The sequence below is a fragment of the Piliocolobus tephrosceles genome, chromosome 17 (genome assembly GCF_002776525.5).
Source record: "Piliocolobus tephrosceles isolate RC106 chromosome 17, ASM277652v3, whole genome shotgun sequence".
NCBI lineage: Eukaryota > Metazoa > Chordata > Mammalia > Primates > Cercopithecidae > Piliocolobus > Piliocolobus tephrosceles.
The window spans coordinates 15,530,537-15,548,925 of NC_045450.1; the positions used below are offsets into that span (position 1 = coordinate 15,530,537).

The 18,389-nt window shown below is 48.2% G+C and overlaps 1 protein-coding gene across 1 annotated transcript in view; it reads left to right on the forward strand.

Annotated features, from left to right (window-relative positions):
* The first annotated feature begins 228 nt into the window (after window positions 1-228).
* The window catches only part of LOC111524529 (multidrug resistance-associated protein 1-like), an 86,324-nt gene continuing 68,163 nt past the window's right edge, over window positions 229-18,389 (forward strand). The window contains exon 1 of the mRNA XM_023189713.3: window positions 229-464. Within this exon, the coding sequence (XP_023045481.1) occupies window positions 417-464 (48 nt within the window). The 5' untranslated portion in view covers window positions 229-416. The remainder of the gene's footprint in view (window positions 465-18,389) is intronic.

Genomic DNA, 18,389 nt, shown 5'->3' on the forward strand with positions numbered 1-18,389 from the left:
CCTAGGCGCTTCCGGAAGACGAGCCAACGCTCCCCGAGACAGTCCGCAAGCGAGTGGGCCTGGGCCTCAGAGGATCTCCGGTGGGGGTGGCGCGGCGTCCAGGCCCTGGGCGCCGAGAGGTGGCGGGTCCGGCTGCCCACGCCGAGAAGCGCGAAGTGAGCCGGGCGCCGGGGCGGGGCGGGGTGGGGCGGGGCCGCCGCATCCCCGTGACGCGCGGGCCAACCAGGCGGCGTTGCGGCCCCGGACCCGGCTCCTTGCGCCGCCGCCGCCGCCGCCTCCTCCGCAGCCAGAGCCAGCAGCCGGGCCGGATCACCCACGGGCCGGATCACCCACCGTCCGGTGCACGCCGCCGCCCGCGCCAGCAGCCGGGCCGGATCACCCGCCGCCCCGTGCCCGCCGCAGCCCTCGCCGCCAGCATGGCGCTCCGGGGCTTCTGCAGCGCAGATGGGTCCGACCCGGTCTGGGTACGTGCGGGGGGCCGCATGGGGCCGGCGGGACGGAGGGAGGGAGGAAGGCCAGCGGGGATGGAAAGCACCGGGCCCACAGCCGCCCGGGGCACCGCGCTCCCTGCTCTGCGTCCGGCCTTTGGGGCCCGGGACTCCCACGTCGCCAGCGGCCCAGCCCCTTTCGGGGGTGCAAGGCATGGGGGAAAACTTGGGTGACTCAGTTCCTGCGGAGCAGAGCGTGGGGGGCCGCATGCCCAGTCCTGGGGTTTTGGAGGGGAGGGTCGGACCAGAACCTCCGGGAGGAGGCCTTCCTGTTTTGGGGTTCCCGCCTCTAATTAAAAACAACCTTCCAGGGAAGGGACGCTAGAGATGGGGAGCGGGAAGGGGGTGCCTCTCTGCTTCTGTTTTCCTGTCTTTTTTGTGGTTAGGGTCCCCCCTTTTCACGAAAAATAGTCTATGACCAACGGGGTGAGCTGGGGAGGGGTTTAGATTGTAGAAAGGGACTTTCATTGTCTCCCCGAAGTTGTCGTACAAGCCACATTACTCTTCTGTGGTTACCTAGCTTTGTCTTTTTTGTTCTTTCTGCTTAAATAGTGCGGGGGAAGTTAGGGGGAACCAGGGAAGAAGGGGGGTGTTCACCCTTGACGTGCCTCACCTGACCCTCGGCTTGAGTCAGATTTGGGGTGCAGCTGAGGACGCCCAGGACCCTGGTAGCTGTGGTCCTGCCCTCACTTCCCTGCAACACGTGGAGCTCCTCTCTGGGGATTTAACCCCAGCAAATTTTCTTCGGTAAAGCGGCCTGCGGAGCCTGACAGGGTGTCTGGAGTCCACTTTCTGTGGTTTAAGCCCCAGTCTTTTGGGCTTCAGCTTCTCCGTAATGCGATTTGCCTTTTTGTTCCAGGAAGGCACTTCTGTTTCGTGCTGTCTTGATTATTGGTGAACGCAGTAGGCAAATCTGGACACGACTGTTTCTCTCCTCTTATGTTTAGGAATTAGGAGGAACAGCCTTGGTTCTTAGGAGCTGGTGATTAGCACCCAAAAATACTTTCTTGTCCTGTTTTGGGGGCCTTTCCTTGAAGGCTGCATTTGGAATGTTGAAAAATCATCCTCCAGGGCCCCATTGGAGGATTTGGTTTTGTGTATTTGTTGTTTTAGTAGGGTATCATTATGTTTAATAACCTACCACATTTTGATATGTCTCCCATTTTAAGCCAGTGGGATTGGAGAGTGACCCCAGGGGTGGAAATGGAACACGGACTTTACCTTCAGGGTCTGGGAGTGACTGGAGTCTCTTTGCAGATGAACTTTTTTTTTTTTTTTTTTTTTTAGCAGAGAGAGGAAAACCTGTGGATCCCTTGTTACCAGGTGTAATAACAGCAAGATTATGTTTTGCAAAGATTCACATGGTGATCTGGGTTCGGGTTGCTGTGAATTCCGGAATATTCTTTTATTTTCTTCTCCTTCATTGAGGAGGGGGCAAAACAGGGTGAACCTCCATGAGGTTTTGTATCAGGACGTATTTTATTGAAGGCAACTGGTAGTTGATGGCTAATGAGTATGTTTGAGTGCGCTTTGTTTATCTTAAACTGATTCACGAAGTCCAGTTGTAATTTTTTTTTAATTTTAATTAATTTATTTTTTTTCCTTCGTGAAGGACTTTTTTGCCACAGAAATTGCCAGGTGGCTGGGTTTTGCTTGGGTGTAATTGTAGCTGATTTCTGCCTCTGGTAGGTACCCCATCCAGGTGTTTGACCTTGCGTATTTCTGCTGTCTGGGTTCCAAGACTTGCTGGAGGTGCCCTGGAACCAGAATTTGAGAGGAGGCAGCTGGGGCCTGAGTGGGAAAATTGAAATATAATTAACTGAAAGGTAGAAAGTAGGTAGTTGTTGCGTTTTTCTTTTTCTTTTTTGAGACATCGTCTCACTCTGTCACACAGGCTGGAGTGCAGTGGTGCGATCTCAGCTCACTGCAATCTCTGCCTCCCCTGCTCAAGTGATCCTCCTCACTCAGCCTCCCAAGCACCTGGGACTATGGGCATGTGCCACCACACCCAGCTGATTTTTGTACTTTTTGTAGAGACAGGGTCGCACCATATTGCCCAGGCTGGATTCATACTCCTGGGCTCAAGCGATCCTCCTGCCTCAGCCTCCAAAAGTGTTGAGATTACAGGCATGAGCCACTGTGCCCGGCTGTTTTTGTGATTTTCAAGGCAGTATGTTCAAGGCCAGGAGCGACTGGCCTCCCAGGCAGTCAGATAACTGTGTGACCTTGAGCAAGCCACTTTCCCTCTGTGTGCCTCACTTTCCTCATCTATAAAATGGGACAGGAGCCAAAAATGTGGCAGCCTTCTAGGGTTGTTGTGAAGAGTCAATAAGTTAATCTTGTAAGTGGCTCAGCTTGTGCCCTGCACAGAGATAAGCAATGGCTAGTGTTAAATATTATTTTATCCAAAGATGAAGTTGTATATTTCAAGCTCCTTGTTCTTCCTTTGGATTCCCCTTTTCTTCAGCTGGTGGAGATGAGATTGGGCTGTGGAAAGGCAGTGAGGCACTCGTGCCGGGCTCCTGTTGTGACCAAGGTCATGTGCTTAGAAGTCAGGGTTAGTGGGCCTTGTGTGACTGTCAGCGCTTTGTTCCTGGGCCACTGTCTGCCTCTGAGCCACAGGAAATGTCCAGAAAACCTAGAAGATGAAAATGGGCCATGATAAGGGTTCTGTTGACCATTACTCAGACAGATGTTCTGGGAAGAAAAAGGAGAACTTCACTATCAAAATGGAAAATAGGGCCTGAGGACAGGGCTCAGCGACACTTGACTTTCTTTTCTCACGGGAGTGGGTCTCTGGAAATGGGGTGGGACTGGTAGGAGGGGCTGCTTTGTGGTTGAGGTTGGAATGACGGTTGCAAATATGGGCCTGGGCTTTTTCGGGAGTTCATTTAAAAAAAAAAAAAAAAAGCAGGCTGGGCGCAGTGGCTCACGCCTGTAATCCCAGCACTTTGGGAGGCTGAAGCAGGAGGATCGCTTGAGGTCAGGAGCTCGAGACCAGCCTGGGTGACATGGATTGACCCCATCTCTGCTAATAATACTAAATTAAAAAAAAAAAAAAAGCCAGACATGGTGGTGCGGCACCTGTGGTCGCAGCTACCAGGGAGGCTGAGGCAGGAGAATCACTTGAAGGCTGTGAGGGTGGAGGGTGCAATGAGCTGAGATCACTGTCACTGCACTCCAGTCTGGGCCACAGACTGAGACGCTGTCTCAAAAAAAAGGGCCAGGTGTAGTGGCTCATGCCTGTAATCCCAGCACTTTGGGAGGCCAAGGCAGGCAGATCACCTGAGGTCAGGGGTTCGAGATCAGCCTGACCAACATGGCGAGACCCCCATCTCTACTAAAAATTAGCTGGGCATAGTGACTCATGCCTGTAATTCCAGCTATTTGGGAGGCTGAGGCAGGAGAATTGCTTGAACCTGGGGAGAGATTGCAGCGAGCTGAGATCGCACCACTGTACTCCAGCCTGGGCGACAGAGAGACTGTCTCAAAAGAAAAAAAATTGTATTTCAGGCCCCGTGTAGAAAAATTGGAAATTATGGAAAAGTAGAGAAAATAACTTGGTATTAAGCAGTATAGTGTGGTGGCTCAGAGCAAATTCGGCTCTGCTGCTGAGGCAGATTACTTCGCTCTGTGCCTCAGTTTCCCTATGTGGGATAACATAGTAAGTAGTGAATAGCGGTGACTTGAGGAGTAAGTGAGTGAATCCTTAGCAAGGACTTAAAATGTTGCTGCTTGGCACACAGCGCTCAGTAAAGATCAGTGGTCGTCACCATCTGGAATTCTCCAGTTAATTTTTGCTGTTGCACCGACTGCCACTGGAGAAGACCAGAAGGAAGCTGCAGGTGTGTGTCATCCTCGATGGAGTGAGCTGGTCCCAGGGTTGATGTGCACGTCTGAGATACTCTGTGGCATCCACCAACTCAGTAACCCCCTGAATATCCGACTTAGCCGCCAAGAAGAGGATCTTAGAAGCTATTAGAAATTCCTCTTGGGGCTAGGTTTGGCCTTGGAGTCAGTCTGATCCCTGCTTTAATTCCTCCCCTTGGCTCAACAACAGTCTATGAAGAGCCAATTTTTTTCCCCTCCTCCAGGTGTGGCGTTGGTTTTCAAATCCATCCCTTAGCCTTCTCCCACTTCCTCTGTTTTCCCCTCCCCACTGACCCCCCCCCCCCCTTTTTTTTTTTTGAGATGGTGTCTTGCTCTGTCGTCCAGGCTAGAGTGCAGTGTTGTGATCTCGGTTCACCACAACCTTTGCCTCCTGCTTTCACGTGATTCCCCTGCCTCAGGCTCCCTAGTAGCTGGGATTACAGGTGCCTACCACCACGCCTGGCTAATTTTTGTATTTTTAGTAGAGACAAGGTTTTGCCATGTTGGCTAGGCTGGTCTTGAACTCCGGACCTCAAGTGGTCCAGCTGCCTCAGTCTCCCAAAATGTTGGGATTACAGGCGTGAGCCACCGTGCTCAGCTTGTTTTCCCCCTTTTTGACTGCTCCTCCTTCCAGACCCTTCCTTATGGATTGTTAGAGTGGAAAGGGATGTCAGATCTCGGGGGGCCATCCCCTCCACCCACCCTATTTCATGGATGTGGACGCTGAGGTCCAGAATGGTGATATGACAGGGTGCAAGGTGAATGGTTTTCGGAGGAGATGAGGGTGACCCAGGAGAGGCCTGGGCAGGAGTGAACTCAGAGTTCCTGGTCCAAATGGATTCGTGATTCAGGCCAATCAGGAGCGGATTCAGGGTTCCTTGGCCAAATGGAGCCACTGCAGCCCCTAGGGGCCTTGCAGAAGGCGGCTGCAGCCTGTCCGTTTGGCCAAGACTCTCCTGAAGCGTTGTGTTCTCTTTCTCTGAGGACAAGCTCCGTTTGTGATAGCCTGGAGGAAGTGCCTTGCCTTTGGGACCTGGTGGTGGAAGTGGGGGCTGGGGGGAAAACCTTTTCTGTTGTGGACACAACTTGTAGGAACTGATCTCTATGTGGGTGTCTCCCACTGACCATGTTCCTAAAGAACGTGAGCTTCCTCTTCCCATATCAGTCTCCAGCTTTGACTTCTCCTTTTCTCCTCCCATTCCTATCACATCTGTCAGCAAATCGTGTTGCCCGTTGCCTCAGACGGCCTGCTTCTCATGGCTTCCCCGGCTTCCACTCTGGCTCGAGTCATCGTTGGCCAATTCCTTGATTTGAACAGTCACCTCAGTCCAGGCATCGTGGCACATGCCTGTAATCCTGGCACTTTAGGAGGCCAAGGCAGACGGATCATTTGAGGCCAGGAGTTTGAGACCAGTCTGGACAAAAACCTGTCTCAACTGAAAATACAAAAATTAGCCGAGCCTGTTGGTGGGCACCTGTAATCCCAGCTACTTGGCTTAGCCGAGCCTGGTGGTGGGCGCCTGTAATCCCAGCTACTTGGGAGGCTGAGGCAGGAGAATCTCAAGCCCAGTGGGGTTGGAGGTTGCAATAAGCTGAGGTTTCACCACTGCCCTCCAGCCTGGGTGACAGTGAGACTATCTCAAAAGAAAAAAGAAAAAGAAAGAAAACAGTCACCTCTTCGCTGCTGTGCCTACTCTGCCCTTGACCCCTACAGTCTAGTCTTGGCCCAGCTGTCCCTTTTCTGCTAAAACCCTGCATTAGTTCCCCATGTCCTTGAGGGTACAAGCCGAAGGGCTTACAGTGGCCTTGAAGGCTGGGCAGCATCTGTCCCCTTCGCCTCCCTGACCTCCTCCCTGGCTGCTTTCTGTCTTACTCTCCTCTGGCCACGCTGGTGGCCAGGCCTGCCCCTACCTCAGGCCCTTTGCCCTTGCTGTTTCTCCTACCTGCAGTGTCCCTCACCTTCAAACTTTGTTCAGGTGTCACCTCAGGCATCCCATTCTTTCCCTCCACTAGCAAGTCTCTATCCACCGTCTACACCTCCAGTAGCACTTACTGCCTTCTAATACACGTAATATTTTGCTTAAGTATTGTGCCTACTCGGTAAACTCCCAGCAAAAGGTCAGCTACATAGAGGTGGGGATTTTTACCTGTGTTTGTTTATGGCTGTAATCCCAGCACCTCCAACTGTGCCTAGGGCTTAGTAAATAACAGTTGACCTTGGAACAATTCAGGGGTTGGGGTGCTGATGCCCCATGTAGTTGAAAATTTAGGATGCAGCGCAGTGGCTCACACCTGTAATCTCAGCACTTTGGGAGGCTGAGGCAGGTGAATCACCTGAGGTCAGGAGTTCGAGACCAGCCTGGCCAACATGGTGAAAGCCTGTCTCTACAAAAGTTAGCCAGGTGTGGTGGCAGGTGCCTATAATCCCAGCTACTTGGGAAGCTGAGTCATGAGAATTGCTTGAACCTGGGAGGTGGACTTTGCAGTGAGCTGAGATCGTGCCACTACACTCTAGCCTGGGTGACAGAGCAAGACTCTATCTCAAAAAAAAAAAAAAAAAAGGGAAAGAGAATTTAGGTATAACTTTCAACTGCCTAAAAATTTAACTACTAACAGCCTACTGTTGACTGGAACCAAGAATATACACAGTTGATAACACAGATTTTGTTGTTGTTTTTTGGTAGAGATGGGGATCTTGCTATGTTGCCCAGGCTGGTCTCAAACTCCTGGCCTCAAGCTATCCTCCTGCCTTGGCCTTCTAAAGTGCTGGGATTATAGGCGTGAACCACTGCACCTGGCCTAACTCATATCTTGTATATATATTGTATACTATATTCTTACAGTGAAGGAAGGTAGAGAAAAGAAAATGTTAAACTCATAAGAGAGATTTTTACTATTAAGTGGTGGTGGATCATCATAAAGGTCTTCATCTTCGTTGTCTTCACGTTGAGGAGGCTAAGAAGGAGGAGGAGGAGGAGGAGGAAAGGGAGGGGTTGGTCTTGCTGTCTCAGTGATGGCAGAGGCAGAAGCATAATCTGAGTATAAGTGGAACTGTGCAGTTTAAATGTGTCTTGTTCAAGGGTCAGCTGTGTTTGTTGAATGAACGAATGACATGAAGCACTACAATGGCTTTTGGGCAGTGTCGAAACTTCTTTGTAAGGATTTTAAGGATGAAATCACTTAACTGTCTGAAATGGATACTCAGATAAACAGTCCTCTAGCTTTCTCATTAAATGGCTTTTTAAAAAATTATTTTGTTGTATTTTTTTTTTTTTTAGACAGGGTATTGCTCTGACACCCAGGCTGGAGTGCAGTGGCGCAATCTCAGCTCACTGCAAGCTCAACCTCCTGGGCTCAAGCAGCTCTCCCACTGCAGCTCCCCAGGTAACTGGGACTACAGGCACACACCACCATGCCCAGCTAATTTTTATATTTTTTGTAGAGATAGGGTTTCGCCATGTTGCCCAGGTTGGTTGTGAGCTCCTGAATTCAGGCTATCCGCCTGCCTTGGCCTCCCAAAGTGCTGGGATTATAGGTGTGAGCCACTGTGCCTGGCAAAACACCTATTTCATCTTGCAAAGATCAGAACAGGGTTTTGTCCACCCCTCTTTTCCCAGGACTCAGTGTCACACACAGTGGGGGCTCAATCAACATTAGAATTTGAGTGTTTTGAGGTATGAGTTCCAACTTACGGTTTAGATATAGCTCACCACTGTGCTGGTTTGGCTTGATTTTAATTATAGGAATGACTGTAATTTCCAGTTTTATTTATTTATTTGTTTGAGATGGAGTCTTGCTCTGTTGCCAGGCTGGAGTGCAGTGGCGCGATCTCAGCTCACTGCAGCCTCCACCTCCTGGGTTCAAGCGATTCTCCTGCCTCAGCCTCCCCAGTAGCTGGGGCTACAGGGGCCCGCCACCACACCCAGCTAATTTTTGTGTTTTTGGTAGAGATGGGGTTTCCACCATTTTGGCCAGCATGGCCTCGATCTCTTGACCTCGTGATCCGCCTGCCTTGGCCTCCCAAAGTGCTGGGATTACAGGCATGAACCACTGTGCCCGCCCTCCAATATTTATTGATTGGCAGATTTCATAGAAACATCTGGATTTCTGGCTTCCCTTGAAAAATCAAGTTCTGCTAGCCCCAGGCCCACATTTATACATCTTAGTGGTCTGCTGAGGCTGTCCATTTCTGAGTTGCTCCAGTTTGCTGCAGTCCCCACCCCTCTCTGTTGTTGCTTTAATTTTAAAGCCAAATGTTTGTTGCCTTTATTTTATTTTATTTTATTATTTTATTTTATTTTATTTTTTTGAGATGAAGTCTTGCTCTGTGACCCAGGCTGGAGTGCAGTGGTGGGATCTCGGCTCACTGCAACCTCTACCTCCCAGGTTCCAGTGATTCTCCTGGTCAGCCTCCCGAGTAGCTGGGATTACAGGCCTGCACCACCACACTTGGCTTGTTTTTGTATTTTTAGTAGAGATGGGGTTTCACCATATTGGCCAGGCTGGTCTCGAATTCCTGACTTCAAGTGATCCACCCGCCTCAGCCTCCCAAAGTGTTGGGATTACAGGCACATCCCTGGCCTGTTGCCTTTTTAAAATTGTGCTTCCTCACACGTGGTCTGCTTCTCTCATTGATGGAACCCACTTAGCACCTGTTGGTATCTGAGTTGGCATCTCCTGCTTTGCAGGCCAACCTTGAAGTAAACATCGAATTGGTATGTTGGTTTCAGATTTTCACGGCAAAGTAAGGCCTAGCTTTGATGATCAAATCTTAATGGTCCGTACAACTCCAGCTCGTGAAAACTTGCCCAAACATTTTGCCAAAATTAATTAATGGCCAGACATCCTGAGGCAAGCTTTCCCAAGCTTAGCAAGAAAACTGGGATAGGGTGGCACATCTGTGGGTGGGGGAGTGGTGCTGTGTACCTGCACTTACGTCTTTGAGGCTGAATGGTTGAACGGGGCCTTTGAGGAAGCTGTCTTTTGTGGGTGGGGACATGGAGCACAGTTGCTCAGTGTCGACCCCGTTGACATGTAGGCCACATCATTCTTTGTGGCCTGGTTGCCGTTCTGTGCAGCATAGTCTTAGCCCCAAACCTGGCCTCTACCCCCTAGTAGATGCTGGTAGCACCTCCTCTTGTTGTGACAACTGAAAATGTCTCTAGATGTTTCCAGATGTCCCCTGGGGGGTGAAATCACACAGCTGCTGGTGTGGAGGAATATGGGGGAGAAATGTGGAGCTAGACCTTTCTCCTCATCCTGCCTTTCCCTAAGAGGTTGTGGGCTGTTGAAATTCTAGTGTAATTGGCTTACCCGGGTTGCCTTGGAGAAGCTTAATGAGACGTTAAGGAGGTTAAACTCCAATTAGCTAGAGAAGAAACTTGCAGCAGTTTCTTTTTTACTGAGGGCTGTGTCTTTTTACCTTTTTCCATTTTTCCAGTTGGAGTTGTGACAGTTCATTCTCCCCTGGGAAAACGAAAATGGCTTTCTTTTTTTTCTTTTTCTTTTTTCTTCTGAGACAAGGTCTCCCTCTGTCACCCAGGCTGGAGCGCGGTGGCACAATCACAGCTCACTGCAGCCTCGACCTCCTGGACTGAAGCGATCTTCCCACCTCAGCCTCCCAAATAGCTGGGACCAGAGGGGCATGCCACCATGCCCAGCTAAATTTTTGTATTTTTTGTTGAGTCAGGGTCTTGCCATGTTGCCCAGGCTTGTCTCAAACTCCTGGGCTCAAGCGATCCTCTTGCTGCGGCCTCCCAGAGTGTTGGGATTTACAGGCGTGAGCCATCATGCCCAGCCGAAAATGGCTTTCTTGAGAGATCAGCTTTGAAGCTCCTTCATTTTAAAGTGCCCCGGGAGAAGTGGATGATTACAAAGTTGAGCTCCCCCTTCCTGAAGTGTCCCCTTGGTTTAACTGGGGGATTCATCTGCTGGGGAGGTTGCCAAGTTCTGGAAAGTGGGTGTTAATGACCAGGGAGGGCGGCTCCAGGCTTCGCATCCTGTAACCCTCAGGTAGTAATTGAGATATTTATGGAGGTTTTCTCTTCCTCTGAGTTTTCTGTGTGAGAAACCTCAGTCTAGGAAGGGAGGCTCTAGGCTAGCATCCTGTAACCCTCAAGTAGTAATCGAGATTTTTATGGAGGTTTTATCTTCCTCTCTGTGAATTTTCTCTCTGAGGAACCTCAGTCTACCTTTTATTGGCCTCCTAGGTAATACTTGCTTGGAGAATATGTGTGATGCCTAAGTCTTCCCAGTACGAGAAATTTGTGCAGTGATTGTGGTGCAAATTTGAAAGATTGATTTGATGGGGTCTTGCTCTGTCACCCTGGCTGATTGCACCACTGCACTGCAGTCTTGACCTCCCAGGCCCAAGCGACCCTCCCAATTCACCCTCCCAAATAGCTGGGACTACAGGCATGCACCACCGCACCCGGCTAATTTTCATATTTTTTTGTAGAGATGGAGTTCCACTATGTTGCCTAGTTTGGTCTTGAACTCCTGAGCTCAAGCAATCCTCCTGAGCTCATGCGGCCTCCGAGAATGCTGGGATTACAGGTGTGAGCCACCAAGCCCGGTCTCATGTGGTCTTTCATAGCCCTGGGTTCATTGTCTTGTTCTTCCCACACTGGTTTTCATTCATTCATTTATTCGATCATTAATTGAGCATCTACTGTGTGCTGCTGCTGTAGACACTGAAGATGCAACAGTGAATGTGACAGACCAGGCCCATGTTCTCATAGGGTTTACACACTGAGGGTGACCAAAATGATTTCAGATGCTGAGAAGTGCTGCAAAGGCTTGAACTGGGAAGAACTAGATGAGGGGCAAACTACTACAGAAGAATGTCCACAGAAGGCCTTTCGGAGGTGGTGGGGTTTGACCTGAGAGCCCAGTGGCAAAGCTGGCCACGCAAGGATGTAGGGGAAGGGAGTCCCAGCGTGGGAAGAGAATGTGCAAAGGCCTTGAGGAGGATCATGGTGTGGTTAAAGTATCGAAGAGTTTAACTCAAAGTAACTGCAGAGCCCATCTCATAAAAATCTTGCCTGGAGCATTCTGCAAAATGCATAAAGCACTAACACAATGGCTTGCAGTCCTGGAAATTCCAGGGAAGGCACTTACCAGCTCGGCAAGAAGTAGAGCAATGCATGGTCCCTGGCAGAAGCATGAACCTCCTGATCTATTTATGTTTGAGTGAATCTCAGGGTATTTTTGTTTGTTTGTTTGTTTTTGTTTTGTTTTGTTTTTTTAAATAGATGGGGTCTTGCTATGCTGCTCAGGCTGGTCTCGAACTCCTGGGCTCAAGCAGTCCACCCACCTTGGCACCTCCAAGTGCTGGGGTTACAGGTGTGAGGCACTACGCCCTGCTGAATGTCAGGTCTTAAAAATTAAGTTTATATTGTTTTATGAGTCTTCTCTTTCTCAGAACCTTAACTGAAATGTTTGGGTTTCCCCACTCCCCAGTTGCCTTTGATTCTCCGCCAAAGGCTTATTAGTAAGATGATGAGGTACTTTTTTCCTGTGGTTAAGAGGACTTTCCGTAGTTTGCTAGAAAACTCTTCTTTTAAAAAGAGATGTTGTTGAATTGATCTGGCTGGTTGCAGGAGGAAAATCTCACCCTGCAACTTTGTTGATGGTGCTATTACTTTAAGGTGATATTCTAGAAGAATATAAAGGGAAAAGTGAAAGTTTTAGTATGTTCCCACCCTGCCCTTTGTTCTCAGAAGTAGCCACCGATGATGATGGTTTCTTTGATGATAGTTTCTTGGGTGTTTTTCAAGAAAAGTTTCAAGCATATGCAAATATATATGCAAGAACGTCTTTGTGTGTATATGTTTAAATTTTCATTTTTTCCCTCCCTAGTTGGGTATTTTAAATACTGTTTTGTATCTTGTGCTCTTCACTTAACCAGTGTTGATTTTGTTATCATTTTAAGCCCATGCAAACTGAAAGTAAAAGCCAATCAAATCTTTTTTTTTTTTTTTTTAAACAAGCCACACACTTGCCTGTTAAATGGCTGAGCCATGTATTCACCCAGTCCCCTCTTGGTGGCTATCAGGGTCATTCCCAGTTGCTGGTTTTTTTGCTGTGATAAGCAGTGCTGCATTGAAGGCGCATGTATGCAAGTATATGTAAATGGTTCAGCAGAATAAATTTTCCCACAGGAAATTGCTAGGTTGAGAGTATGTGCGTTTTGAAATTTGATAGTTAATTGCCAGGTTACCGCAGCAGTTTATACTCCCACTAATGGGCCCACTAGCACTTATTAAACACCTGTTGTATTCCTGCCACATCAGAAAAATTGAGCAAGCTGGGAAGTGACCAGGCCCATGTAGCTTGGCTGTGTGTGAGAGGGCTTTGCCCAGTTAAGTTAAACCTTACTTTCCAGAGGTAAGGAGATCAAAGCAGGAGCATGCTTTGGTTTTGTTCAGTTTTTTAAAAGATGTGTTTAAATTTTAAACATTTTTGGACTTATTTTAAAAATTGCTTTTAAATCAATAATTTAACAATGTGTAAAAATATTACTGATAATCTCACCATGCTAATGTCACTCTGATTTTTACACCTAATTTAATTGCAGAGTTTTCTGATCACAAAAGTGACATGTATTCCATATGACAGAACAAACAATATAAAGATATTTAAATAAAGCCTGACCATGGTACTGGTATTAGTTTGTTCGTGCTGCTAAGAAAAAATACCTGAGATTGGGTAGTTTATAAAGGAAAGAGGTTTAATTGACTCACAGTTCTGCATGACTGGGGAGGCCTCAGGAAACTTAACAACATGGCGGAAAGGAAAGCAAACATGTCCTGCTTCACATGGTGGCAGGAGGCAGAAGTGCAGAGTGAAAAGGAGAAAAGCCCGTATAAAACCATCAGATCTTTTGAGGACTCACTACAAGGAGAATAGCATGGGGGAACTGCCCTCATGATCTAATCACCTCCCGTGACGTCCCTCCCCCAACATGTGGGGATTACAATTGAGATTACAATTCAAGATGAGATTTGTGTGGGGACACAGAGCCATACCGTATCATTCTGCCCCGACCCCTCCCAAATCGCATCTTTCTCATATTTCAAAACACAATTATGCCTTCCCAACAGTTCCCCAAAGTCTTAACTCATTTCAGCATTAACCCAAAAGTCTACGTCCAGAATCTCATCTGAGACAACATCTAGTCTCTTCTACCTATGAGCCTATAAAATCAAAAGAAGTTAGTTACTTCCTAGATACAATGGGGGTGCAGGCATTGGGTAAATATGCCCATTTGAATGGGAGAAATTGGCCGAAACAAAGGGGCTACAGGCCCCAGGCAAGTCTAGAATCCGATAGGACAGTCATAAAAGTTTAAAGTTTCGTAATTATCTCCTTTGACACCATGTCTCACATCCAGGTCACACTGATGCAAGAGGTGGGCTTCCACGGCCTTGGCCAGCTCTGCCCCTGTGGCTTTGCAGGGTATAGCCTCCTGCCTGGCTGCTTCCACAGGTTGGCATTGAGTGTCTGCATCCTTTCCGGGCACACGATGTAGCTGTAGGTGGATCTGCCATTCTGGGTTCTGGATGGTGACCCTCTTCTCACAGCTCCACTAGTGGGGACTCTGTGTGGGGGCTCTGACCCCACATTTCCCTTCTTCATTAGCAGAAGTTCTCCATTAGGGTTCCACGCCTGCAGCAAACTTCTGGCTGGACATCCAGGTGTTTGCATACATCCTCTGAAATCTAGGTGGAGGTTTCCAAACCTCAAATCTTAACTTCTCTGCACCCATAGGCTCAATACCACACGGAAGCTGCCAAGGCTTGGGGCTTGCACCCTCTGCAGGCACAACCTGAGCTATACCTTGGCCCCTTAGCCATGGCTGGAGTGGCTGGGCACCAAGCCTGCACACATGGTGGGGGTGGGGGGCCTGGGCCCAGCCCAGGAAACCATTTTTCCCTCCAAGGCCTGGGATGGGAGGGGCTGCTGTGAAGGTTTCTGATATGCCCTGGAGACATTTTCCCCATTGTTTTGGAATTGGACTCCTTGGTACTTTTACAAATTTCTGCAGCTTGAATTTCTCTTCAGAAAATGGGTTTTTCTTTTCTCATTGTCAGACTGCAAATTTTCACATTTTTTTTTTTTTTGACATGGAGTCTTGCTGTGTTGTCTAGGCTGGAGTGCAATGGCTTGATCTGGGCTCATTGCAACCTCTGCCTCCTGGGTTCAAGCAATTTTCCTGCCTCAGCCTCCAGAGTAGCTGGGATTACAGGCGCCCTCCATCATGCCTGGCTAATTTTTGTACGTTTGTAGAGACGGGATTTGACCATGTTGGCTAGACCGGTCTCGACTTCCTGGCCTCAAGTGATCTGCCCGCTTCAGCCTCCGAAAGTGCTGGGATTACAGGCGTAAGCCACTGCGCCCGGCCAGTTTCCACACTTTTATGCTCTGCTTCCTCTTGAATGCTTTGCTGCTTAGTAATTTCTTCCACTGGATGCCCTAAATCATCTCTTTCAAGTTCAAAGTTCCACAGTCTCTAGGGCAAGGTCAAAATGCTGCCAGTCTCTTTGCTAAAGCATAGCAAGGGTCAGGAGAACAGCATGGGGGAGCCGTCCCCATGATCTGATCACCTCCCATGATGTCCCTTCCCTTAATATGTGGGCATTCCAATTGGGATTAGAATTCAAGATGGGATTTAGGTGGGGACACATATCAGTAATCTCTTGGGCTAACCAATAACCAATGCATTCTTGTATTCTCTCTTTGAAATCATATAAATATTTATAAATTTAAATAACATATTTAGATCAAAATGGATTATGTTGTAATCATTACTCTGCTAGTTTGGTTTTTCTTTTTTTATTTTTAAATTTATTTTTTGTAGAGACAGGATCTCCCTATATTACCCAGGCTGGTTTTGAACTCCTGGCCTGAATCAATCCTCCGGCCTTGGCCTCCCAAAGTGCTGGGATCAAAGTGTGTTAATTTGATAGCTAAAAACTAATTTCATCTGCATTTCAATTACAATTAGAAGCTATGCATCCTGCAACATATTTTCCAGCGATTTGTGTATTTTCAGTGTGTCTTTCTGTGTCCTTTTTGGGTATGCCTGGACTAGTTTGTCCTTTTCTTGTTAGTTTGTAGGGGCTCTTGTTATTGTGGGACCTTTCCTCTTTGTCCAACATGTGTATTTTCTAAATATTTTGTTATAGGCCATTGTTGTCCTATTGGCATGTTAACATTTGAGTCTTGTTCTTACTAGGATGTAGTTTTGCAAGGTTACATTTGTACCTTGCATGCTATTTTGTCTCCTATGTTTTTATTTACTCTAATAAGAATTTTCCCATGTACCCACATAACCTTTTAAATTAAACCTATAATGTCCCTGTGTTGGTGGGCTATACTTACATAATTATTATCTCTGGTTTGACATTTGGGTTGCTGTGTTTTCTTGCTCCCTTTTTTTTTTATTATTTTTGAGACGGAGTCTCGCTCTGTCACCCAGGCTGGAGTGCAGTGGTGCGACCTTGTCTCACTGCAGGCTCCACCTCCCGGGTTCACGCCATTCTCCTGCCTCAGCCTCCCAAGTAGCTGGGACTACAGGTGCCCGCCACCATGCCAAGCTAATTTTTTTGTGTTTTTAGTAGAGACGGGGTTTCACCATGTTAGCCAGGATGGTCTCGATCTCCTGACCTCGTGATTTGCCCACCTTGGCCTCCGAAAGTGCTGGGATTACAGGGATGAGCCACCGCACCCAGCCTCTTGCTCCCTTTTTTATTTTTTTGAGATAGTATCTCATACCATCACCCAGGCTGGAGTTCATTGCACAGTCTTGGCTCCCTGTGACCTCTGCTCCTGGGTTCAGGTGATTCTCCTGCCTCAGCCACTGGAGTAGCTGGGATTACACACGTGTACTGTGATGCCTGGTTAATTTTTGTATTTTCAGTAGAGATGGGGTTTCACCCTGTTGGCCAGGCTGATCTCCAACTCCTGACCTCAGGTCATCTGTCCGCCTCCTTGGCCTCCCAAAGTGCTGGGATCACAGGCGAGAGCCACCACGCCTGGTCTTTTTTATTTTTCTTTTAAAGAAAACACTGTCCTGAATACCACACGGGTGGAGTGCGTATTGGCTTATTTCCTTAGATGATGATCTCAGGAGTGGAATGAATAACATATGAAATGGCTTCACTCTAGCCATTGTCTTATTTTCTAAAAGTGGGCTGGCCCAGCTCACCATTCTAGCAGGGTCTAAGGTTACTCTTTGCTGTGGTTGTTATTCAGAGTGGATGGTGGTGCATGTTAATGTCAGGCACAGCCCGGCGCGGTGGCTCGTGGCTGTAATCCCAGCCCTTTGGGAGGCCGAGGTGGGCAGATCACGAGGTTAGGAGTTGGAGACCAGCATGACTAACGTGGTGAAACCCCGTCTCTACTAAAAATACAAAAATTAGTTGGGCGTGGTGGCAGGTGCCTGTAATCCCAGCTATTTGGGAGGCTGAGGAAGGAGAATTGCTTAAACCCAGGAGGTGGAGGTTGCAGTGAACTGAGATTGCGCCACTGCACTCCAGCCTGGGTGACAGAGAGAGACTTCATCTCCAAAAAAAAAAACAAAGTCAGGCTCTTATCTGGTTCCTCCATCAGCCTGACCTGGTAAGGCTGGAGACCTATGGCCAGGAGGAAAGTTGGAGCTGTCTGGCATTGGGAAGGGTAACCCAGTAGTTATAATTAGGTTGGCTTATCTGCGAGCCCTTTGATAAGGCTTTATTAATTTACTAACCTAGGATTGCATGTTAGATCAGGATCTTTCTGAGGGCTGCAATTGTAGTTGCTTTTCTCTCTCTTTTTTTTTTTTTTTTTTTTAAGAGACAGAGACTCACTCTGTTGCTCAGGCTGGAGTGCAGTGGTATGATCATGGCTCACTGCAGCCTTGAACTCCTGGCCTCAGGTGATCTTCTTGCCTTAGCCTCTTATCTGGGATTATAGATGCTTGGTCAACATGCCCAGCTAATTTTTAATTTTTTTTTTAGAGATGAGGTCTTGCCCTGTCACCCAGGCTGGAGTGCAGTGGCATGAACATAGCTCACTGCAGCCTTCAACTTCTTTCCTCAAGCAATTCTCCTGCCTCAGCCTTCCAAAGTGGTGGGATTACAGGTGGGCACTACTGTGCCTGGCCTGCAGTGGTTTAATAGGGCTCTTTCATCTTTAACGTTGATTCCCCGCCCCCTGAGATCTGTGGAGTGAGCCGTTTGATGCTTGGTACTTGGGACAAAGCTGGCCTGTGTCCAGTTCTCTGCATACTTGGTAGGGGAGTGTTTGGAGAAAAGGCTCACCTCTGGGTCACACCCTTTACATTCTCCAAAGGGCCATGGGGATGGGGTGGAGGAGGGTGGGGTGAAGAGATGGTGTAGCTCCAAAGGAAGCCAGGGAGGTGTATGCTGGGTGAAGAGGCCAAGTTTGGGAGCCTAGGTTTGAAAATCAGTATAGACGATTCAGGTTAATTCACCCTGTTGTTATACAGCGTTTGTCTGTAGGGTACCCAGGTCTGGGTGAGTCTTTTGGACAGGATGGATATCATGTTTCAGCTCTGAAATTGGACTGATGTATGGGGAGATTCATTCTGCAGTTTTATTTGTAGTTTAGGATTAAGAAAACTTGGACTGGGTACTGTTGCTGTCGTCTGATCCCAGCACTTTGTGATGCTGAGGGGGGGGGATCACTTGAGCCCAGGAGTTTGAGACCAGCCTGGGCAGCAGAAAGACTCCATCCCTACAAAATAATGATAATAATTATTATTAGCTGGGCATGATGGCACCTGCCTGTAGTCCCAGCTACTCAGGAGGCCGAGGCGGGAGGATTGCTTGATCCCGGGAGGTTGAGCTGCAGTGAGCTGTGATTGTACCACTGCAGTCCAACCTGGGCAACAGCATGACACTGTCTCCAAAAAACAAAACAAAACACGTGTTTAACTACCTAAATCATAGCATATGTGTGAAGCCAGACTATCACAACTCTGAGAACCGCTGACATACACATATTTCGGAAGTTCCAGGTTTTCTG